This window comes from Sceloporus occidentalis, unplaced genomic scaffold (assembly GCF_023333645.1).
Source record: "Sceloporus occidentalis isolate IW3139 unplaced genomic scaffold, rSceOcc1.0.p SCAF_3, whole genome shotgun sequence".
Classification (NCBI taxonomy): Eukaryota; Metazoa; Chordata; class Lepidosauria; order Squamata; family Phrynosomatidae; genus Sceloporus; species Sceloporus occidentalis.
Genome location: NW_028316983.1, coordinates 75528996 through 75554810, shown reverse-complemented (window position 1 = coordinate 75554810; position 25815 = coordinate 75528996). Strand labels below are relative to the sequence as shown.

The 25815-nt window shown below is 40.6% G+C and overlaps 1 protein-coding gene across 1 annotated transcript in view; it reads left to right on the top strand.

Annotated features, from left to right (window-relative positions):
• The window catches only part of LOC149316254 (cytochrome P450 4B1-like), a 50085-nt gene extending 27517 nt beyond the window's left edge, over positions 1-22568 (top strand). Inside the window, exons 9-13 of the mRNA XM_089515094.1 lie at positions 7658-7848; positions 13258-13391; positions 15083-15147; positions 17846-17928; positions 21419-22568. Of these exons, the coding sequence (XP_089371220.1) occupies positions 7658-7848; positions 13258-13391; positions 15083-15147; positions 17846-17928; positions 21419-21587 (642 nt within the window). The 3' untranslated portion in view covers positions 21588-22568. The remainder of the gene's footprint in view (positions 1-7657; positions 7849-13257; positions 13392-15082; positions 15148-17845; positions 17929-21418) is intronic.
• The last annotated feature ends 3247 nt before the right edge of the window (positions 22569-25815 follow it).

Genomic DNA, 25815 nt, shown 5'->3' with positions numbered 1-25815 from the left:
TCCTGTGAATATAGGTGAAACTCAATTTTAACAAGGGGGTCCAGAATGTATCTCCCATGAAAAAGGAGGACAACTGTATTTGCTTTCTCCATATTCTGTTCTAACAGTAGCCTCTTCTCCTAAGTACAGATTTCTCATCAGGATTATCAGATGTGTTGGCACTCCCATGTCTTTAAGGGCATTCAATAGCTTTTCATGATCCATGCAGTCAAAGACTTTGCGATAATCTCTAAAACACATGCTAATCTTTTTTTGGAATTCTTTGTTGTGCTTCATTAGCCATCATATGTTTGCAGAATGATCCCCAGTAACTCTTTCTTTTCTGAACCCTGCTTGTATCTCTGGGATTTCTCTCTCCATGTATGGTTGGAGTGTATGCTGCAGAATTCTGAGCATAATTTTGCTTGCGTGGTAAATTAATGTTAGGGTCCTATAGTTGCTGCAGTCTTTTGTGTCTCATTTTAGTGAACTGGAATGTATATTGAACATTTCCAGTCTGTGAGCCACTGTTTTGTTTTCCATATTTGTTGAAATATAATAAATAAATAAATAAATAATGCTATTTATATTTTCCCACCTCTCCCAGGTGGATCGAGAAATATGTTGGTTAGCACTACAGCTGATTGTGTTAAATACCATTTGTGAATTGTTTGAAGTACAGTGGAAACTCTCCTTACGCGGGGGATCCATTCCAGACGCCCCCGCGTAAGGCGAATTCTGCCTATACTCGAGCCTCATTCATTTGAATGGGGCTCGTGCGCATGGCGGTGCAGTGATGCGTGCATGCCATGGGCACACACCCCATTCATTTGAATGGGATGCGCCGCCCCTTGTGCCCCGTGCGCTCCTCACGGTTTGAGAGCGTATGCTCAACTCCGCATATAGCACATCCATGTATAAGGCGGGCACACTGTATTCCTTCTCTTCTGTTAGCTGATCTGGCCTTATAAGAGGGAGAGAACCAAATATGAAACCAGTTTGAGTCAGTGATGTTCACCCCCAGGTATGATTGCCAAATTCATCTGGGAAAAAGGCCATTCCCATGTGGTCTCCACTAATATTCTATATACAAAAACAAAAACAAACAGCTTCATTTATATACCGCCTCATACTGAACTAACAGTCTCTAAGCAGTTTACAACTGTAAGCTAATTGCCCCCAACAATCTGGGTACTCATTTTAGCGATCGCGGAAAGATGCAAGCCTGAGTCAGGCTTGACCCCTTTTACTGGTCTTGAACTCGCAACCTTGTGGTTTTGAGTGAGTGGCTGCAGTATGGACATTTAACCACTGTGCCACCAGGGCTCCATTGTAGCCTCTCCTTTACTTTGTGGATGATTATCTGTGCATGGTGACTTGTAGGGAGTTAGTGGACACAGGGGCGGGTTACAGACCGCCATAAGGGATGTCCTTAGGACGTCCCATTTTGAAAAAGGGGCGTCTCTTCCAGACACCCCTACTCCTATTACGGACAGAGTCCGTAACAAATGGCGGCGGCCTTTCCACACGGCCGCTGCCATATTGACGTAGTGGACGCTGTGCGTCTGCACGTTGCGCCTCAGAAGTGATGCCGCGGGTGCGCGACTAGCACCTTGTGACGTCTTTTCCGGGGCCCAGGAAGGAGCGCGATTTCCGTGCTCCTTCCTCGGAGCGTCTGGGAGCTGCGCGGTTTGGCCGCTGCGGCTCCCGGATGCTGCAAGCAGCGATAGCGGGAGACCGCCGCATTTCAGCGGTCTGTAACCCGCCATGATTTCTCCTTTTGCTGCCAAGCAGGTGGAAAAAAAGTAGACTTGGTGGATTTGAAACCATGTAGTTTTAATATGTTGCAGTTGAATGGAAAGAGATACTTTAGTTTTAGGTTTTCCACACATAAACCGGACTTGAGTGTGGTAGAGTCCTTGGTCTCTCCATTCTTTGAAATGATTAAATTTATCTGGCATATGTAAACTTGGATGGAGTAAGAGAGGCCTCACAAGGATGTCTCCAAAATATGTCTCCAGTTTTTCGATATAGGTCCAAAACACACTGCAGAAATAATGGAGTTTGAGACTGCTTTAACTGCCCTAGTTCACTGCTACAGAATCCAGAGAATTATAGTTTATTATGGTATCAGAGCTCTCAGACAGAGAAGGCTAAATGTCTCACAAATCTACAGTTCCCAGAATTCCCTAGCATTGAGCCATTGAGCAGTCTTAAACTGGATTATTTCTGCAGTGTGTTTTGGACCATCATTAATTAGTGACAGAGAAATGGGTTATGTAAATCTGTGAGTGATGTTCTTGAGATTGTGGAGGAAATGAGGTTGAATTTGATGGAGGAAATAGACTTTGGACGATATCACATGGGAGGAATGTCTCCCAATTTCAAAAAGAAAAAAGAAAGTAGGGCCAATTCAAAAATGAACATTATTACGCAAATGGTTGTCAAACGCACAGAAGAACACAGCACCCACCCCAAAGCCAAAGCAGTGTGAATGCAAAAGAAGTTATCATATGAGTACCTACCCTTTGTAGTCTAGAATTCAAATTAGCATCCCTGCACATGTACAGTGAGGGCAGAATTGAATCATGACCTTTTTACACTTCCGGCAGGGCTTGCCTCTGGTTCCCGTGGTTTTTCCTTGTTTCACATTGTTTATTCATTCATTACCCTTTATTTCACGTTTTTATGCAATTCACATTACTTGTTTGTTTGTTTGTTTGTTTTAGGTATTTATACCTAAATACCCCATCCTTCAGCCCTAAAGGCTCTCAGAGCGGCTTACAATTATTATTTTTAATGAGCCAGTTCCCTGCCCTAAAAGACACAAAACAAAAAGAGAAGAGAATGTTGGAGGGAAAGGGGATGAGGGCCAGTGGTTCTTCTCTCCCTCTGAGGCCTGGACCAAGGCAGATGGATTGGAGGGAGGGCTCTTCCTTCTTCCAGGCTAGTCCTGATGGAGCTGGACCTGCCTGGTGAACTCCCTCTCAGGCCGGCGAATGGCAGTTATGGAGGGCAGCGTCTCCTTCCTTCAGGCTAGTCCTGATGGAACTGGACCTGCCTGGTGAATTCCCTCTCAGGCCGGCGGATGGCAGTACCGTTTATTTACCATTTATTAGCTCTTATTTCATGTTATTTAGGCAATTCACATTATTTAGTCAGTCATTACCCTTTATTTCACGTTATTTAGGCAATTCACCAATTCAGATCAGTCCAAAGCAACCTTGTGCTTGGTTTGAGCATTGGACTATGACTCTAGAAGGCAGGGATGGAATCCCACTGGGTGACCTGGCGCAAGCCACACTCTCTCAGCCTCCTCAGAAAATGACAATGACAAACCCCATCTGAATAAACCTGCCAAGAAAACCCAAAAAGCAGGGTGGGGGTCTCCAGATGGTTGTGTGTATGAGAGAGAGACTGTGTCTGTGCCTTTAAGTCTCCAGCTATGGGGGGAATGGGGGAGAGGAGGAGTCCCTCCCATTTGGGAGAGCATTGCAGCAGCCAGGTTGTGAGGGGCCTGGGTCCTCTCTGGTTCTAACCTGGCCCATTGGGAGTCCCATTGGGAGTCCCATTGGGAGTCCCATTGAAGGCCATGAGCTGGGAGAGGCGGGGAAAGGGGAGGGGAAGCTGTGTAGGAACCAGAGCTGGTGACTAAGGCTACATCCACACTGGAGAAATAACCCAGTGTGGCACCACTTTAATTCTTTGTGGCTCAAGGCTATGGAATTCTGGGAGTTGAAGTTTGTTGTGATGCCCCTGAGGGGAGGAAAACAGACCCCCATTCCCCAGGCTGCCCCACTCCATCATCCCCCAAAGGAGGAGGAATGAAGGAAGAAGAATAACTCTTTGGGGCTAATAAAAAGGGATGGGATTTCTCTCTTTTTGAAGCTCCCTGGCCCTGGAGGAAGGAAGGAATGGAGGATCATGGGAACTGATGCGGGGGGAATGCCAGGGCCACAGCAGACATGCATATCACACCAAATGACATCGCATTGAATGTGAAGTAGCCTGGGAATAGGATTTGTGAATTCCCTAGTTCACTGAATTTACTTAAGTGTGGATTGGTGCGTGATTGTGTTCGCAGTGAGTTTGCATGCCAGCGATTGCATCTGATAACCTTTCATGGAATAACGTGAATACGCAGGATGACACTGGATTATACTTACAATTTCAGTCGTGTGATTAAGACCTTTATCAGCTGTGTTTTTGTTTGTTTTAATATTGGTTGTTGTTGTTAGTATTATTGTTTATTTGAATAGTTCCATAAAATAGGAGTGCATCTAAATTCTTCCATGCTTCATCCAAAATCTCTATCCCTAAACAATGCCTTCCCCATTCCTCTCTTTTTCTTTTGCATGTTGGCTTCGATTTTGCCACATTTTGGAAACTCTCTGTCTCATTTTAGGTCTAGAGGAGGTCTTTATGCCAAAGGTAGCACATGAAACCATTACAATTTCACCCCATTTGCATTAATAAATTATTATTATTTTATTATTATATTGAAATGACCAAATGCATCTGAGAAAGCAGACTGAAGGCTACAAAAGCTCATTCAGCCAACTTCTTTCTTTCTTTCAATTAGTCTCAAATGTGCTACAAGATCTCTTTACATACAGATTTTACAGGCTGGATCTTTGAGTAGTACAATGGTGTCCCTTATACAAAACAGTAAAATTAAGATTTGCTTTTTGGAAATTATATATATATATATATATATATATACACACACACACACACACACACACACACACACATATATATATATATATATTTTCCCAAACATTTTAAAGCCCTGGATGGTTGAATCCGTGGATAAAAAATCTGTGGATAAGGAGGGCCGACTGTGCTTTTGCTCTTTGAACTCAGAACCATTTCCTGTATTGCTATGTATTGTATATGTATTATCCTACTTGAGAGTATGTATTTTCCCTGGATGAAGATTAACCTTCCATTATGAAGTCAAGCCCTCCCTCCAGTCCATCTGCCTTGGTCCAGGCCTTGGAGGTAGAGAGGAACTGCTGGACCTCTTACCCTTTCCCGCCACCACTCTCTTCTCCTTCTGTGTCATGTCTTTTTAGATTGTAAGCCCGAGGGCAGGGAACCGTCTAACTAAAAAGATTGCATGTACAGCGCTGTGTAAATTTACAGCGCTTCATAAATAAAGGTTAATAATAATAAATAAATAAATTGACATGTCCCTTTACAGAGACAATTTAATTATTTTTTACCTTTATATTTAATGTTTTAGTTCTATTCTTCTTAAATTATTGTAAGCTGCCTTGAATCCTAATTTTGGAGAAAGGTGGAATATAAATCCAATGAATAAATAAATAAACAAAACAAATAAAGGGACTGGAGCAATGAAACTTGCCCAAATGTTATTTTGGCAAGGCTATTTTGCAGTGTCCCATAGTCTAAACTGTGGCATCTAATGAAATCTCAACAGAGGCTATATAGGAAATGAAGAAAATGTTTAAAATTGTGCAGTCTGAACTTCATCAAGAAGTTAAGTAAAAAGGAATAAATAAGAAGAAAAGAAGGAAAATCTAGGAAATCTACGGTACTTTTCTTCAAAGATGTTAGCAGTTCAAAAGTCTACTCCAGAAGAAAGCTATTGCTGTGCCACATACAGAGGCACACAGGCACACTCACTCAAAAAGAAGGATTCTGCTATGGTGTTGCTGGCTCAAGTCTTTTCTCTGCCTGATATGAAAGACCAGTTGGCACTTCTCCTCTTTCCATTTGTAGAACATGAGCCAAGTGGGAAAATGTCTTCCAGTCCATTTATCTTTAACTTGAACATTTATTATTATTATTATTATTATTATTATTATTATTATTATTCTTTATTTATAATAATATAAATAATAATAATAAACAAGTGACAATTATGCAATGCCTGGGAACGCTTCTCTGAACAGGATGATCTTCAACTCCGTTTTGAAGCTGGTTAAAGAAGTGATGGCTCTTGCTCACGGGGGAAGAAGGTTCCAGGAATGAGGGGCAGCGAGTGAAAAGGGGGCGAATCTGAGATGGGGCAGAGGAAATCCTGGGCTGGGACAGCCCACCTTGACTACCAGAACGGAGGGCCCGAGTGGGAAGGTGAGGGGAAAGAAGGTCTGATAAGTAAGGAGGGGCCAGCCCATGGAGGGCTTTAAACATTGACAGCAGGAGCTTATACTGAATACGGAAAGGGAGGGGGAGCCAGTGAAGGGATGCCAATACAGGAGAGATGTGGTCAGAGCGGTGGGCAGATGTGATAATGCGTGTAGCTGAATGCTGGACAGAAAGGACGGAGGTGAGAAAGAGGTAGCCCAGCCAGGAGGACGTTACAGTAATCAAGTTGTGAGACCACTAGGGCATGGACCAGGATCTTGGCAGTAGAGGCGGAGAGAAATGGTCGGATTTTGGCAATATTGTATAAAGAGAATCTACAAGCCTTGGCTGTGGTCTGGATCTGAGGGATACATGACAGAGAAAAATCAAAGATAAAACCAAGACTGCGGGCTTGCTGGACTGGTTGAATAGAAATGTTATCCACAGAGACAGAAAAGGAGTGTTGAAGGGTGGGCTTAGGAGGAAAGACAAAAAGCTCCGTCTTGGACATGTTGAGCTTCAAACGCTGATGGCGCATCCACTGCGAGACAGCTGTGAGGCAAGACGAGACTTGCTGTTCAAGCCTTGGAGAAAGGTCAGGGGTGGAAAGATACAGCTGGGTGTCATCGGCGTACAGATGGTAGGAAAAACCAAAAGAGCTAATGAGTTTACTTAAAGACAGTGTGTAGAGAGAAAACAGAAGGGGACCCAGAACAGAGCCCTGGGGAACTCCAACAGATAAGGGAACAGGAGATGAAGTTTGACCACCTGCAACCACTGCAAAAGATCTGTCTGACAAATAAGATCTAAACCAGTCAAGAACAGAGTCTGAGAACCCAAGGTCAGAAAGTATATCAACTAGAAGGCAGTGATCAACGGTGTCAAAGGCTGCAGACAAATCAAGAAGGATGAGAACAGAGTAAATGCCATTAGCCTTGGCCTGTAAAAGGTCATTCGAGATCTTAGTGAGAGCAGTCTCTGTAGAATGCCTTGGACGGAAACCAGACTGAAAGGGACTGAGGATGGAGTTGGCTTCAAGAAACTCAAGACAGTGAGAATAAACAACCTGTTCCAAAACCTTAGAAAGAAAGGGAAGAAGAGAAATCGGACGATAGCTAGACAGAGAGGAGGGTTCAAGAGAAGTTTTTTTTCAGAACTGGGGAAATGAAAGCATGTTTGAAGTCTGACAGGAAGGAGCCTGTAGAGAGAGAGAGATTGAAGATATGGAGAAGCGGGGGCAGAAAAGAGGGAGCTATAGAGATTAGAAGACGAGTAGGAATTGGGTCAAGAGAACAGGTTGCAGGTTTGGAAGAATTCAGAAGTGCAGAGAGTTCATCCAAAGAAGCAGGAGGAAACACAGACATTTTTTTAGGCGAGGGCGATAGAAGATTATGAGCAGAAGAATCAGGGGGGACTATCTCAGAGCTAATAGTGGTAATAATTAATCTGCCTTCATTAATAAATAATCAATGATATAATTTAAATACAGCTTGAATAAGATAGCTTCCCCCTAACCATGAGAATCTTTTTACCTTTAACACATTTGAACTCTTTTCTGTAGCTAATCTCTGCATTTCCTCAGGATGAAAATGGAGTTGGGTTATCTAAAGAAGATCTGCGTGCTGAGGTGGACACTTTTATGTTTGAAGGTCATGATACCACAGCAAGTGGGATCTCCTGGCTCTTATATGCAATGGCCCAGAATCCAGAACACCAACAAAGATGCAGGGAGGAGATAAAGGAAACTCTGGGGGACCGTGACACTGTTCAATGGTGAGACCTTTAACTTCATTTGTCTGAAGCTTTTAAAATTAAATAGTCTATTTGAAGGAAAAACATTCCTATCTTCTATTTCTTGTCATGTCCTGCCCCCATCCATTTCTTCTGTACAAATGCTGGTAATGAACTCTGCTGGACTTTGGATTCTATACTGCAAAATTCTAAGTATTCTTACATTTGGGTAGTCATTGACAAGATTTTGCCAATCCTGAATCATCTTCTATTTTATTCATCCATTTTAAACAAGATGATTCTGCTTTACAGCCCTAGGATCCTTCTTGTCTTACTTTCATCTTTGCTTTACTCTCCATCACAGCAAGACCCACTGGTGTCTCATTAGTTTTGTAATTTTGAAGCTGTGGGCCTCCATATATTGTTGAATTCCACCTTCTGTCATTCCTAGATATTGTGAACAATGTTTAGGTGGGGGGGGATAGAATTGGTAATCTAACAATGTCTAAAGGACCAGGGTTTTTTACCCTGTTTTAGGAGAAAATTCTCTTGTGCTGAGCTTTGATTGAAACATAAAGCTTTTTTGCTGGAAAAAAATGAGTCATATACTACTACTACTAGATTATTATTATTATTATTATTATTATTATTATGCTTTATTTATATAGCACTGTAGATTTACACACACTGTACATACAAACAATACAGTGAATAAAGTAAACCTGCCCATGGCATATAATCTAAGAAATAATAGCATAATACATATAAATAATACAAAACAATACAGGAAAGGGTTCAGTAAAATAAAGCAGGCAACAAATTAAAATGTCAAATAACAAATAATAGTTGTGCAATGCCTAGGAATGCTTCTCTGGACAGAATGGTCTTCAACTCACTTTTGAAACCGATTAAAGAAGTGATGACCTGTGTTCGTGGAGGAAGGAGATTCCAGGAGTGAGGGGCAGCAAGTGAAAAGGGACGAAGCCGAGACGGGGCAGTGCCATGGATGAGCACATCCTGGCACTTCCTCAACATTTCTGCAACCTTTTCATGAGTGTGGAAGGCTTTGGTGAGGTCGACAAATGCTACATAAAGTCCTTTGTTCTGCTCTCTACAGTTCTCTTGCATTTGTCTAAGGGCAAATACCATGTCTGTAGTGCTCCTATTACCTCTAAAGCCACATTGGCTTTCGGGGAGAAGTTCTTCTGCAGTAGCAGGAACTAATCTGTTTAGCAGTATCATTGCAAGGATTTTTCCAGCAATGGAGAGCAGTGTTATACATCAATAGTTTGAGCAATCCAATTTTGCTCCTTTTTTCTTGTACAGAGTGATGATGACTGCATCTTGGAGATCTGATGGCAATTCACCTTTTCCCCAGCAACTCACAAGGCGCTCATGGAGTTTAGCATGGAGTACATGACCTCTGTATTTCCAAGCTTCAGGTGGAATTCCATCAATGCTGGCTGCCTTACCTTTTTTCATCTGCTGTATGGCCTTGAGGGTTTCTTCCAAAGTGGGAGCTATGTCCAATTCATTTTTCATCGGTTGTTGTGTCATATGTTGAATAGCTGAGTCTTGGACTACTCGGTTGGCATTAAAGAGGCTTTGGAAATGTTCAGCCCATCGGTTCAGAATGGAAGCTTTATCTGTGATTAGTGTTTGACCATCTGTACTGTATAGGGAGCTTTGGATCTGATATGTAGGTCCAAACACTGCTTTAAGAGCTTTGTAAAATCCTCTGGAGTCACCCAGATCTGCACAACGTTGTGTCTTTTCTGCTAAATTGATCCACCACTTGTTCTGAATGTCTTGGAGTTTTTGTTGGAGTTGACTACATGCGAGGCAAAAGGCAGCTTTTTTTACATGGCAAGATGGCTGGGCGAGGTGTGCCTGGTGAGCAGTTCTCTTCTTTGCCAACAGCTCCTGGATCTCTTGGTTGTTTTCATCAAACCAGTCTTGGTTTTTCTTGAGGGAGAAGGATTCTTCCGCAGATTGCAGGATGCTGATTTTGATATGTTGCCAAAGCGCTGTAGGAGAAGAGTCTACAGGATGGTCTTTGAGTTTTGTTTGCAAATTTGCCTGGAAGTTGTCTCTCATGGTAGCTTGTTGAAGATTGTTGATCTTTAGGATGCCACCCCTCTTAGGTTTAAACTTAAGATGAAGATGAAGATTTAGTTTACATCCTACGAGGCGATGATCTGTTTGACATTCTGCACTGGGCATCACTCGAGTATGATGGACATTGTGAATATTTTTTCTGGCATACTAGAACATAGTCAATGAGGTGCCAGTGTTTGGATCGGGGGTGCATCCAGGTTGTCTTCAAGCTGTCTTTCTGCTGAAAGATGGTGTTTGTAATAATCAGCTGCTGTTCTGCACAAAACTCTAGTGGGAGGCGTCCGTTATCATTACAGTTTCCAACACCATGCTTGCCTAAAACATCTTTCCAGGCTTCGAAGTTCTTTCCTACTCTGGCATTGAAGTCACCAAGGATAATGATTTTGTCTTTTGCAGGGACTTTTGTTTAAGATGGCACAGGTCTGAGTAGAATTTGTCTTTCTCCGCAGGGTAGGCTTGCATAGTTGGGGCATATATACTGAAGAGAACAACATGTGAGAGGCGTAAGGAGATAATGCGATCAGAGTGTCCTGTTGGCAAGGTTTCGAGTTGGAGGCAATGGCGTTTTTGATCATAAAGCCTACACCTGAAAGATGTTTTTCAGTTTTGGGTTTGCCAGACAAGTAGAGTGTGTAGCCAGCACTGTGTTCTTTAAGGCTGACTTCCTCATGGAGATGAACTTCACTAAGAGCAGCAATGTCAGTGTTAAGTCGTGACAGTTCATGGGCTATTAGAGCAGAACGACGCTCCGGACGTCCACTATCTGCAGAATCTTGCATGGTTCTGATGTTCCAGCATGCCAGCGTTAGTCTATTTGCACCTTTGGAGGCTGGTGTGTGCCTTTGTCTCTTTGTCTTTGTTTGACCGCATCAGAAGATGCCCGTTGGCTTTGGCTAGCCAACTGGGTAGTTGGGGATGAGCTTTCTTTAGGCCACCTTTTCTAGGCCCCTCTCCATATGGAGCAAGCAGTGCTCTCCTTAAAAAGGCTGCTTGGTCATTCAGGATGCTGCCAAACAAGACTGTCATCCCCGGGTCAGTCTCAAGCAACCAAAGTCCTGAACCGCCTGCATGCAGGGTTGGGTCTGCGGCTTCCAGTGCATCTTTACACCTGCTGTTTCATCCTTCGCCTATCACTACAAGACTTTTTCGGAGATTGGATATATCCTCCGAGCCTGTGCAATGGTTTTTTTCTGGTGGAGCGCAGCGTGCACCGAACTGGCCTCACCCTTTAAACCAGAGGTTCGACTGCTGAGGCCTTGGCAAGCATGGACAGTGGCAGTGAGGTCCTCGGGTTGTAGGTTTGATTAGAGTATTCTTCTCTAAGATGGTTGACCTTACAGGGTTAGACGAGCACCATCAGCCAGGGTTTGAGTTTAGAGTTTTCCTTCTCCTAGGATGGTTGCCATAAGGCTAGAGAGACCATCCTGCCCTTTGGCGCTCTTGGTCAGACTCTTCGGTTGTGACCTCTCTGGCATGGGAGGCCCTGGAGAGGGTCTATATATGTATATATGTTTTAAATCAATAAAAAAACCTCTATTTTAAAAAAATAAAAGAACAATACAACTAAAAACATACAAAAATAGAATCAAACTGTTGACAGCATTAACACAATTCAAACCTAAAGTTAAAAGAATACAATGCAATTGAGAAGAGAAAAGCAATTAAAAACAATTCAGTTTAAAACAATACAGCACCACTTAGCCCGTTATTTAAAAGCATTCTCTTTTAAAAGCCTGTCGCAACAACAACAACAACAACAACAACAAAAATTAGCTGCCAACAGAAGGACAGCAAGAAAGGGACCATTCTGACCTCTCTGGGAAGTGAGTTTCAGCATCTAGGGGCAGCATCCGAGAAGGCTCTTTCTTGCAACTCCCCCAAACATGCTTGTGACAGTGAGGGGACTGAAAGAAAAACATCTCTTGATAAACTCAGGACCTGGGCAGGCTCACAAGGGAAGATGAAGAATGGCCTCTGCCTACATGGATATCCGTCTGTTTCATCTTAACTGAGAATAACTATAAGAAGGTCTTGACAAAATGTGCAATGTTGTCACTTCCCAACACATTGGCCCTGTCCAGAGGAACCCTAAGTGTCATAACATTTTTTGGACCCATAGTTTCTAAGATTTCTGCCTTCAGTTTTCCAATTGAACATACAGTGACATGGGATGATTCTAGCCTGCATGTTCTTGGTACCTCCATGATAACTCCTAGATACAAAATGCCTAAATACAGTGTAGATCCTACAGTCATTGACACTAGCAGTTTCATAGCTTATCTGTGTGCTAGAGACAAAAGGAAAAATATGCATATTCCAGAAACATATGTGTGACAATGTTTATTTTATTTGTAAATATTTGCATACTGCCGCATCAAAATATTTTAAAGTGGCCTGGAGATCAGGGTTAGATTCCTTGCTCAAGTATAAAAACATTCGGGATGACTTTGGGTAAGTCACACTCCCTCAGCCTCAGAGTATGGCAATGACAAACCCCCTCTGAAGAAATTTTCCAAGAAAACCCTATGGTTGTGTTAGGGTCAGTGTAATTCAAAAATGTCATGGAAGCACACAAAAAGAATAACACATCAATAAAATATAAAATGTATGAATACTCAACACATAATTTTTTTTGAGGTCCAAAAGATGGATGTTGACCTGTACTAAATAGGGAAGGCTTGCTCAGATAGATATGTTTTTACAAGCACCAAAAGCTTAGGACAGTTAAAGTGTGTTAAAGTTTTGATGGAAGAGAATTCCAAACTGTAGGTACCACTACATAGCTCTGAATGATTGACTTCAAAAAACAAATGGATCTCTAACAAAGAAAGTGGTATTTTACATAATCAGGTCCCAAGTTGTTTTGGCCTTTATGAACTAGCAATAAAACATGTCTCAATTGCAGTATTATGCCCACTTGTTACAAAACTGCCAGTACGTCAACACTGTTGTGAAAGGAAATGTTTAAAACACTGGTTCTCAAACAGTGGGGTGGGAACCCTAGGAGGGGTGTAAGGGTTGTTCAAGGGGGAGTTCCCTCCTTCTCTTCCCAAACCTTTTTATGGCTAAAAGTTATACATGCCTTAGGTTAAATATTAAATTTGCTTAGAACTGTTCTGATTTGAACAATGTTATTTCCTTATAAAATGTTAAAATATTTATATACATGAATATGCACATAAAATTATGCATACTAATTTAACAAAATATTTTTATTCATATACTAAGTCAAGTGGGGGGGTTGTAATGTCTGCGCATAGATGTTAAGGGGCTCCCAAGGGCAAAAAGTTTGAGTACCACTGTCTTAAGCATAGTTTTATTTGATCTCTTCAGGGATGACCTTGGAAAGATGCCTTACATCACCATGTGTATAAAGGAGAGCCTCCGTCTTTACCCTCCAGTCCCTGGAGTGTCTCGACAACTTAGCAAACCTGTAACCTTTTGTGATGGACGCACCTTGCCTGAAGGTTAGTTCACTCCGGCATTCACTCTGAGACATGGTCAATCTTCTGAAGTGAAAAAAAGAATCTTTAGGTTTGCATCAGGCTCTTTTGTAAAAATTATTAAGTGTACCATTGTGCCCTTTTGCAGAAATTAAACAGTGATTGATTTGTTTTTTGCTTGCTAGTTTTATTCTCTGACTTTCTTCTGGTAGTGAATTTAAAGTGGCCTACAAAAAATTTAAAATATAGACTAGCTAAAACTGTATTTACAAAAGTTTTAAAAAAATAAATTCTGTTTAAAAGCAAATTGTTAAAACTTTGTAAAATATATTTAAGACATAATTAAAACATAAAAAGATAAAGCTACAGAACACACAAACCCTACTGCCTCATAATTTAAACATCAGAGGGGAGTCTGAGAGCACCTCTCATGGAAACGAAGTTCACAGCTTGGAAACAGCAACTTTTCCCCATTTCCTACCCAACATGCTTATTGTGGTGGTAAGACTGAGAGATATTCTAGCACCTCATATCTGGGCATCTAATTTTCATATTATGACAATTATTACAATTATGCATATTACTAATTTGCATTCTGATAATGCAAATTCAACACTTTAATCACTGCACTTTTTCTACCATTTTGTTTCAACCTCAATTCCAGTACCTTGCCAAGAGCTCTTTTTTTCTTCTTTTGCCCCCTTATTGATGTAAAGAGAAGGAGGCTTCTAAGCAGCCCCAGAGAATAAAAGGGATTCCCTTCAATCTCTTGAGGCTGTTTGGAAGTGAAGTTCCACCATGCTGTCCAGCCCTAGGCTCAAGCCACCAACACAATCACCACACAACACAAGGCCATCTCTGCATGCCTCCTTTCCTTTTCTGCCTTTTGGGCCTGTGAGGAAAAGGGAGAGGGAGTGGAAGAATAAAATGGCAATGCTACACCTGCGCAGTAGCAACCAGAGCCTGCAGGGTGGGATGAGGCTCACACAGTGCCAGTCTTCTTGCACTGTTTCCTGTTTCATCACCATGGTCACATTTTGACCTACTCATCACCTGAAATGAAGGAGAAATCTGGAATTTACTACTTTGACTGGCACAGCTGGCCAGTACATTTTTTAGTCCTTTCATTCCAGGATTTTCCAGGTTTTGTGGGACAAATGGCAACCCTAAGATAGTAAGGTGTGACCTACATGTTTCAGCAGTTTAGTATAGTTGATGGGGCAACTCACTTTAGTTTAGAAACTGGCAAATGATATGGGTTAGGGGGCATACTGGGTTCCATGTGAGAGCCCAAAAACCTGGAGCCTCCCAAAATAATTTTTGGTCAAACAAAATGGCCAGCTGTACTCTGAGAATAATCAAGGGGACATGATTGGCTATTTCAGGCCACTGTGGATCCTGGACTTGTGCCTGCAGATATCACTTCCGGTATTGAAAAAAAAGAAGCCCCCAATGTGATTTTAAAAGAAGTGGGGAAAACCAAAAATGGCCTGGTTCTCTGGGGATGTAGTTGGCATATTCTTTTACAATTTGAAGTGAGAAAGGAGGCACAGGGCATGCAGATGTGTCTTGCTTTAGTTAGCTCATAGTCTAGAACCCTCAGTTCTAGAATTTGGTTGTACTTCCCTGAATTGATATTTTTGCTGCGGAATATGCTTTAGATAATTATATTTCTTGCCTACTGAAATTAACTCTATTATTTCTTTATTTTTCAGGTGCAACCGTGTTCATCAGTATCTACTGTATCCACCGAAATCCAAGCATATGGGAAGACCCAGAGGTAACTGTAATGAGTTAAAGGCAGGTGACAGCTCTCAGGAGTAATTTCTAAGTGTGAAAGCATCCCATAGCCTGTTGGCCACAGCTAATCTGCATGTTTTAATTAAAGTTCAAGTAATTTCACTGTGGAGTAGCTACGCTAACTTTATAAACGGAATGTGTTTCAGTTAAGGTAAAAATAAATATTCCATTTGTTGGACAGTAGTAGTTGGAGAAGCTGTTGCCTTCCAGCTCTGTCTGTGTGGTCCTCAGGAAATCTCTTTCCATTGTGGAAAATAGTGTGCTAACTGAACTTTTAACCTGATACAAACAGGCTGTCACAATATCCTTAAAGAAGAAAGACAGGTACACTTGAGAGGAAGAGTTGTTAATCATTTATCCTCAAGCTATGTTCAGGGGTAGTAATTTAAGTTCAGGGTGCAATCTATTGGGAAAGAATTATGAACAACATGTTGTTGTTGTGTGCCTTCAAGTCATTTCTGACTTATGGCCCCCTTAAGGCAACCATATCATGGGGGTTTTCTCTGCAAGAGTTGTTCAGCCTTCCTCTAATGCTGAGAGAGTATAACTTGCCCAGGGTCAGAGAGTGAGTTTCCACAGTGAAGCAATGATTCGAACCCTGGTCTCCAGAATCATTGTCCAGTGCTCAAACTACTACACTATGCTGGATGTCACTATGAATATATGTACATCCTATTATATATTACCATCTTTCACCTTAGGTTTCTGCCTCTGAAACTGCATTTGACTCCACCACCACACATAAAAATCAGGCTCAGACTACATAAGATTGAAAGTTATATGTACTTTGACCTTTTATCTGTGACATCTCTTGCCTGAAGTTTGTCAGCACCAAATCTTGTCCTTGGATTGATCCCTCAAAAGCATCTTGAAATTAATAGATAACTAATGTAATCAAAAACACATACACTTATTTATTCTGATCTACTGAGAAATCTGTAACCACATAAATATTTTTGGAAAAAGACATGTCATACTTACAACATGGAGCTCTAGCTACCAGTAACATCTGAGGGCTTTATCATGTGGCTTTTAAACTGTGATTCCCTTGGAAGTGAAGTGGCATTGGCACAATGCCACTTCCCTCCTATAGCTTTCATTCATGGAGGAAACATGTGAATGAGCTGCCAGTAGCACGATAACCCAAGTGTGGAAAGCCATTCCTGGGGCAGTCACATTATTGGCAGCCACATGGTGCCACTGTCACCTCTTTCCCCACCTTTCCCCTGCTCATTATTATTATTTTTTTTAAAAAACCTTCTTTGTTGGGCACAATTCTGGAGCTCCACAGCCTCAAGGTTTCTTATAAAAAAAAATTAAAATGGTAAATTGGGACTGCAGAGCTCCAAAACTGCATGAGAAAAGTTAAATATATTAAAAAAATAAAGCCATGATGAGGAGGGAGGAGTTAAGGGTCAGGATGGGAATGGGGTGCAATGGGGGAAGCAGTCCCCAGCTGTGCAAAAGAAAATCAGTGCAGTAAAAGGAGCAATAAAAGCATTAGGTTGCCAGTTCTATTTTTTTCTGGCATTGCAGCAAGAAAGGGGCTGGTGTGATAAAGCCCTGAATCAGGTGTGGTCCAGCAAGTCATTGGATGATGTTAAATTCAATAAAGGGCTGGAGGAGAGCCAATAAATTGGGTTTCAGTCCTGGTACATCAGCGATCTTGTGACTGAACTATGCTATATCCAGGAGATAAGTTTATTTTCATTGTAGATGGGGCTATACCTCTTCTGAAAAAGCAGTTTTGTAGATTAGAAGTACTCCTACAATTAGAAATATCCATGTTTGGATGTTAAAGCTGCACAGTGAAGAAAAAGATCAACTCATCTGAAATATGGTGCTGGAGGAAAGTTTTATGAATACCATGGACTGCCAATAAGACAAATAGACCACAGAGCAAACCAAACCTAAATTCTCATCAGATTCTAAAAAGACTAATGAGATTATCACATGCTGTTTAAAGTGCTTTATCCCCAGTGGGATAGAGTCACATTTAAATTTAAAGATAGGTCTTATCACATTCACCTGTGGCTGCATCTTGAATGCATTTGCCTGGCCATGGGTGAATGAGATAAGGCCTGTTTTTAAGTTTAAATGTGCCTCTGTTCCATCAGGGATAAGGTACTTTAAACAGCATGCGATAATCTCCTAAACTAAGGCTCTTGTATTTTGGATATAGCATGATGCAATCTGACTCATTGGAAAAGACAATAATACTGAGAAAAGTAGAAGGCAATAGGAAAGGATGAAGACCAGAGTACAGATGAAATAAGTTGAGTTTGTTCTGAGTATGCAAGACCTGAGGAGGGTTGTCAATAACAAGATCTGTTGAACTCCTGTCATTTATTAGGTTGCTATAAATTGAAGCTGACTTGACAGCACATAACAATAAATACTTCCAAAGTCTTTTGTATATATGAAATTCTGAGCAAGGATTTCTATGAATGGAACACAAGACTCTGGGTTGAACACAAAGCTTGAATTGCTGGAGGATAATAATAAGGAGCATTTAACACGATAGCTTTCATAGCCTTTAAATACATTAAAAACTTATGGTTAAAATTTTTATTGATGCCAAAGATTATTTAAATGCTCTAAACAGGGAAGAAAGCCTGTTGTCAAGAGATCAGTGAGAGAACTAAAAATGCTAATGAAAGATCTTTGTTATTATCTAGGTATTTGACCCCACAAGATTCTCACCAGAGAAGTCATCTCACAGGCATCCCCATGCTTTTGTACCTTTTGCAGCTGGAGCAAGGTGTGTAGACACTTAATTGATTAAACCAACTAATTAATTTGATTGATTGAAATAAACAAATTAAAAAGATCTTCTGCATGAGGAAAAGTAAGGTGCAATGTTTCTGGAAGTGTTGCAAGGTGACTAATAAGTTAATGATTGGCAATATAAAGCCTGCCCCACCAAAATAATTGTTGTGCTGGTTTGTGTACGCCTGCATGTTTAATGATTTGTGTTTCAATTTGGTTTTAATTTTTATTGTTTAATCTAGTTTCAACTTTTGTATCTTTTGGACTTTTAATGATATATTTTTAAAATTTGTTTTTATCTTCTTTAAGTCTTAAATTGGGGAAAAGGCAAGATAGAAATAAGTATAATCAGCAGCAGCAAGACGAAAGGGACGAAGGAGGAATATGACTGACTGACTTAGGAACATCATCAGTAATGTCATATGAAGGTCTAATGGTTTCAGTAAGGAGCTGATGCTCCCATCAATCTTTAGAAGACAGAATACACAAATGCATTCTCATTTGCAAATTGAAGAAAGGGTCAGGAAGCTGATAGCTCCTGAAAACAGTACCACCAAAGATTGATCTATTTCACCTCCACTTTTCAAGTGTCATTGACGGTTAACTAGGCCATATCCACATTGATTCACAGAGAACCTACTAACTCAAGACTTAGCAACCCTACAAGCCATCAAAAGCCACCATGAATTTTACTGCATTTCTAATATCATGTTATGTAAAACATAAAAACAAAAATGTTTTCTTGTAGGTGTCTCCTAATTTGCCCATTATAACATACTTTAATGTAAAAACAAACACATTTGTAAAACTGAAAATAGGTGGGTTTGAATCTTACACTACTCATGCAGTTTGACTTTTTAACAACAGCAGCAGAAAAAACAACAACCTGTTTTCTAATTTATATTTGCTTCTGTGGAACCCAGGAAGATGCCTTACGCTGAATCAAACCATTAGTCCATCTAGGCCAGTATTGTTGATACTGACTAGCAGTGGCTTTACACGGCTTCAGACTTGAGTTTTCCCAACCTGTCTTGAATACACCAGAGCTTTTGCATGCAAAACAAGCACCATACACTCACTTCAGCCCTCACTGGGGGGATTTCTGGAAGTTGTCATACAAAATTGTAACTTTTCCATATTCTGGTTACACTTGAGTAGATCGAAGTCACCAACTAGCAAGACAGGGGGAAAAAGAGGAAGTATCGATCCTATCTTCCATATAGGCCTTAGCATGGATACTTTAAAAGAGAAACTTGTTCTAATTGATCATTTTGGGACATAAATCTAGCAACTATATATATAAAACTAGCAACAGAGATTGGAAAAATATTTTGATTAGTGTAATGAGTCCTGCTTTGCTCAGTTATGGGAGCAGCATATCATTGTACTATTTGTTTTTTAAATAGTTTTCCTTGATCTTCCTCAGAAGGCTGCAGTGCAAAGTAAATACTCTGGAAGATGAAGTTTCATAGAATAACTGATATTATTGCCTGTTTTACTGAACCCTTTCCTGTATTGTTATGTATTATGCTACTATTTCTTAGACTGTACGCCATGGGCAGATTTACTCGTATCTATTTTATTGTTTGCATGTACAGCGCTGTGCAAATCTACTGCGCTATATAAAGCATAATAATAATAATAATAATAATAATAATAATAATAATATAAAATTTAGTCATAAGATGCCAGCCACAGAAGATTTAATCTGAGGATGCCAGCCACAGATGCTGGCAAAACATCACGAAGAAACTCTTCTAGAACATGGCCCACATAGCCCGAAAACCCCACAAAAAAACTATAGATGCCGGCCATGAAAGCCTTCAACTCCATATTATCAGTTTGATACAACTTTACCTGCCATGGTTCCATAGTACAGGATCCTGAGGTTTATAGTGTGATGTACTTAGAATGCTTTGCCAGAAACCGCTAGGGAACTCCTTTGAATGACAGATTATTTTTCTGCGCTTGAATTCTAGCAGTGAATTCTATCTAAGGTCTTTGAGATGTCCAAGAATTACACAGGATGGAAACAATGAGAACATTATCTGTTCATCCATACTTACGGTTATAGACATTTGATACAATGGTAAATTGTATCAAATGGCTATAACCATAAGTATGGATGCACAGATAATGTTCCGCTCAATCTCTTAAAGGCACAAATAAGGATGCAGACATTATAATAGTACAGCAGCTGAGGAAGAGCTCCTAAAACACCTCACAAATCCTGCATATCTCATGCCTTCATGGCACAAATATCTTATGGGTGAATTGCCCTCTCTCTCCTACCTATATTTTAAGGGCAGGAACATCCTCCAGATATGGTATGCCTATGGAGAATATCAGGCAGCTTCTAAATTTAGAATAAGTAGGAAAACACAAATCAGTAGTGTTTTGCATCCCTAACATTCTTTGCTTCAGCTAACAAGTCAGTTTCAGGTTAGGAAAGTTTATCATTGGTGCGTTACAGACCGCCTAAAAGCGGCGGTCTGCCAGCACTGCTGGTTGCTCCGCGAGGGAGCTGCAGCAGCCAAACCATGCGGCTCCCGCGCAGAGCAAAAAAGAAGCCCCAAAATGGTGCTTCTTCCCACAGCGCGGTTATGACATCGCGAGGCGCCAATGGCGCACTCGTGATGTCATAAGCGCCGCGCGACGTGCAGACGCTATGCGTCCGGAACGTAATAATGGTGGCGCCTGTGTGTATAGGGCGCCGCCATTATTACGCCCCCGTCACGTGCTAGGGGTGAGGCCGGTGTGGACACTAGGTCCCCGGCCAACCCCTAGCACATGATGGGGGCGCCTCAAGAGCCCATCTGTAACGGGCCTATAAAAGGACAGAAGGTTCCGAAATAAGAGTACTGGGCTGGAGGAAACCATGGTTTGATTGACTGCTGCTACAATGTGGAAGGAAATCTCTAGCTCTCCTCAAAGCTCAGTCTAGTCATGATGAACCCCCTCACACTTTTAGCAAGATACAGTTTCATAAGTCATCCATCAACAATACAGGAATATGGCTGGCATCCATAGTTTCGGACTATGTGGCCATGTTCTAGAAGAGTTTATTCCTGAAATTTTGCCAGCATCTGTGACTGGCAAAACATCAGGAATATGCTCTTCTAGAACATGGTCACATAGCCTGAAAGACCCACAAAATACAGGAATAACAGCACAGGTTTTTGCAAGGATGAGTGAGGAAATGTATGAAAACATGTGTGTAAGCATCTAGGGAAAGCACTGTCATTGCTTTCAGCCTGACTTCTTCTAGCTTATAAATTATATAAAACAGATCAAGGTACAAAGAGGTCAAGAGGAGATCTGTCTTTAGATCAGAATACTTTTTTTCACATTATGTATTTTTTAAAAAATTATTGCTTGTGGGGTTACGGTAGCTGTTAGCATATATTACTTTAATGCATTGGAAAATACAGCTCTGTAAGATCTTTTAAAAAAACCTTCTGATCCTTTCTCTCTTCTTTCAGGAATTGCATTGGACAGCAGTTTGCCATGAATGAGATGAAAGTGGCCCTTGCTCAGATCCTGCTTCAGTTTGAAGTCTTGCCAGATCCTGCAAAGCCTCCTATTCCAATCCCTCAGATTGTTCTGAAGTCTGAAAATGGAATACACCTGTTTCTAAAGAAACTCAGCTAACATAGAAGTTTTCAAGTGTCTTTTTTGTGTGTCTGTATATGTAAGGCAAGGCAATTTATGTAATTATGAAATGTATGTAATTGAAGATGGGAAGGGCTACACCTGTTTCTAAAGAAACTCAGCTAACATAGAAGTTTTCAAGTGTCTTTTTTGTGTGTCTGTATATGTAAGGCAAGGCAATTTATGTAATTATGAAATGTATGTAATTGAAGATGGGAAGGGCTGCTTTCAGGAACCACCATGGGAGAAGCTCTGACACATACACCCCACAAGAAACATCTATGTAGGATCTGTCTGCAGAGCAGTGGCGTCAGTGGGGTTGGTGTCATTAATTAGAACAGTCATTTATTCACCTTCTCTCCTGGGTTCAGCTCAGCAGGGAGTCTGGACAACTCAATTCTTGTGCAAACAGACCAGTCAATGTTCAGCACTGTTCAACACAAAACCTGGGGTATATCTTTCTTAAAACAGGGGGGGAAAACTACTATTTGCCCTGGATCTTCCTGGAAGATCTGGAGCCCTCTGTTTGCTATGCATTGCCATTGTGCCACTGAATGCCGCCACCACCATGGCTAGTCACTTCCTTTGTGGACAAAACAGGGTGCCTAGCAGTGCCTCAGTTGACCTCAGAGCAAAGTGATTCATGATGGCAGTGCCCAGAGACACAGCAAGATATGCAAACAGCTGCATGCCATTGCAATGAAGGGGAAGGAAGCAATTCCATGGCCAGGATACTCCAGGCTGCTTCCAGAGTATCCTGCCCTTGCAGACACCATTTCAGTTACCCCTGACAAGTTGTCATTACAAGTTACACTTACTTTGGCATTTGATGAATATTTTGAGCTATGGTAGACTTAGAGTGAGGAGTGGATCTTATGTGAATTATGTTTTATTCTTTCCTTGGTATTGGAAGCTGGTATGATCTCATATTTGTCATAATATGTTATTGCTTAGTGACCTCAATAAATGATTCCTGCATTGACAGAACTTGTAGCACATTTTTAAATTTGGTGATAAGAACTTTCTTAAAGCAGGCCTCCTCAAGCAGAAAGAAGCTCAGTTTCTGCAATCCAAGCTATACGTCATATTGAAATTCATTCCATGTGCAAATGAATAACAACAAATATAGACCATCTAATATAGGATTGGCTGCTGTCCCTAGCCTTGTACCGTCTCATCTATCTTGGCTAGTAAACATTCAAATAGCTGTTCTGCATATTGTTATTTGATTCACAATGGACTAATGTAACAATACATAGAACTGGGAATGAAGCTGTTGATTTCCTCACTGGCTTAGTTGGAGAAAGACTGGGGGCGGGGAGGAGAGAACAAGCTCAGCAAACTCATCTGGCATGTATGATGACAGAGAAGGAGGCAAGTGGGTGAAGCTAACATCACCAGGAAAAAAAATGCTGTGAGTATGAGTAGCAACGGGAAATCCCACATGTTCAAGCGGCCTGCTTTATTGCATGGGGCCAGGCAATATCAGCAGGAGAGAGGAACCCAGAAAGGTATGGGTGCATATTTTTTGACATGATACGCAAAATTTTCCTTCCATTTAAGCTACTTTATAGTCTGTGTTTATCACTCAAAATGGTACTTCAGAACAGTGGAGACAAGGATTCAATTTGCTTTTCTGCTGCTGCCACAGAGACATTGACAGGGTGAATCTGGCCCAGCCTAGACTTACATATCTCACCAGATTGTTGTGAGGTTAAACTTCAAAGTAAGTGTGTATCTGCCTGCAAGTCACCTGTTGACTTATGGTAACCCCATGAATTTCATAGAGTTAGGAAACCTTTATCACTAAGAAATAATCAAAACAGAGAAAGAACTTCCCACACATCACCCCTTTCTTAGGTTGCACCTGGGAGGTCTTGTTTTCCTCCCACTTTCCATTGGCAAGTTAACAGCCAAATTGGGAGAGGCTGCAGTGGCAAAGAGATGGATTGGGGAGTTTGGTTGTTGTACCATTGGTACAGAATTCTGACCTCCACAATGACCAAAAAAGTGAGCTATGATGGCATCATAACTCACTCACAGTACGGCAGCCCAAGTGTACTTCTGAAGACTTTGGTGTTTTCTCAGAGCCTGCTGATGGGTCCACTGTAATTGTGGATTGTTTTGTTTTCCCTACATGAAGCCTCCACTCAGACAACTAAGCTTGATCCAATCAGGGTTTATCAACTAGATTTGTAAACAACATAAGAAACAGATTTGAACTATTAAACATAATTGACCAGGGACCAGAAGAACTATGGTCACAAGTCAGGGACATAATAAAGCAGACCTGGAACTTACTTGGAAGTAGGTAAAGGCCACATACAGATTTTCAGCAGCTCACTTTCCAAGTAAAGGTATAATTAATAATTAGGGTAAACTATTTTGCAAATAAACCATATAATAAAAAAGGGAAATTTCAATTAATACCAGTTAATCACCCCTTTTATGATTTTTACTAAACATGAAATCACATTAATGTTTAAAAATTAGTTTGCTAAGCAGTACAAATTTTAATACACTTTAAAGGTTTTTCTTACTGTTTACAACATTTAATTACAGGGACGTACTACACTTCTTGTCAGCAATCAGTTTATCGTACTCCAGAATCATGTTTGAAATTGATGTTTTCAAAATATCTTCCAAGTGTTCATTGGTCAGGGTTGATTGTTACATAGGAGATTATTGCTTTACTTTTGCTCCAGGCATAGACACAAGGTGCTTCTTTAAGAAGATGGATCTTATTGCATTCACTCATCGTCGGGCAGTAGGCAGCCTGTATGCTTCTGCTGCAACTTTACAAGAACAGGAAAATCCAGCTCATTAAGAGATGCAGGGTAAGTTCAGAGTTATCAGGTGTTTACAGAAGCCACAAGTGTTTGCATAAAATCTGGACACTTTAACTGTAACCTGGGAATTTTGAACAGAGGAGGAAAAAAGATAGTATTCATATGGTTTACCGGTGATTTTTTTTGGGGGGAGGGGAATAAGGGGCTTGACAGACCGTCCCGAAGGGGCAGTGCAATGCCGCCCTTTTCCTAGTTTCTCTTAAAGACCGTTCCTCGTTATTTCTCCCTTCTAATAGAACTACTAGTAATAGGATTATAGGTTCTTTTATTTTTAATCATGCTGCACATCATATTAAACATATTATTCATAAACATTGGCATATTGTGCAAAACATTCCTGGATGCTCGCAGGCACCCATTATAGCCCTGCGTAGAACTAGAAATTTAAAAGACTCATTAGTTCACACTGACTTCCAGGTACATGCTCAGGAGCCATTTCACATCAGGGGACACTACAAATGTGGATATTGTAGTTGTTGCAGATTATCATTAAACATAAAATCATTTACACATCCTATATCAAGGGAACATTATGAGCTGAAATCATTTACTAACTGTAATTCTCAGGATGTCATTTATGTGATCTTATGTCCCTGCCAAAAAATCTATGTAGGACAAACCTCCAGACATTTAAGAACTAGGATTTCAGAACATAGAAGCACTATTCGTAATAGATGTTTAGATACCCCACTAGTTACACACTGTCTACAATTTAATCATTCTCCAGATTCTTTGAAATTATTTGCAATTGAACAAGTTTCGTCCTTTTTATAGTGGTACCAAACAAACCAAACTTCTACAAAGAGAATCGTATTGGATCCATAGTTTAGTTTCTAGTATACCCAAGGGCCTAAATGAACAGTTAGATTTGTCAGCTTTTCTATGAAATTGTTCAGATTTAGTTATTATGCAGCTCTTTGCTATATACAATGTTATAATCTATAGAGGCAGTTAGCAATTTGTGACAGGAGTATATTTGATATTATGAAGTTGAAACTCTATTTTAAATGTAATTGCAACAAATGTTATTCATCACATAATATTTTATTCTGTTGGTATATGTAATGTATATTTTGATATACTCAGCCTAGTATGTGGTTTACGTATTGGGAGACACAGTACATTGCATTTCTGTTATATATACCTTTAAGAGATTTAATGTATTAGTTAGCCACCTGTAGGTCATTGAATAGAATGGTATATTACTACATACAGTTACTCCTAATCCCTTACCAGGGATTCTACTATTGTTAATTCAAGATGTCCTATGATTTGGGTAAGCAATAGTGCTATTTGCTTTGTGGTATTTGTATTGAGTGTACTTTGTAGACTATGTAGATTGTGTTACTAATGCTTGTTAACCTTATGCATTTAGAAGC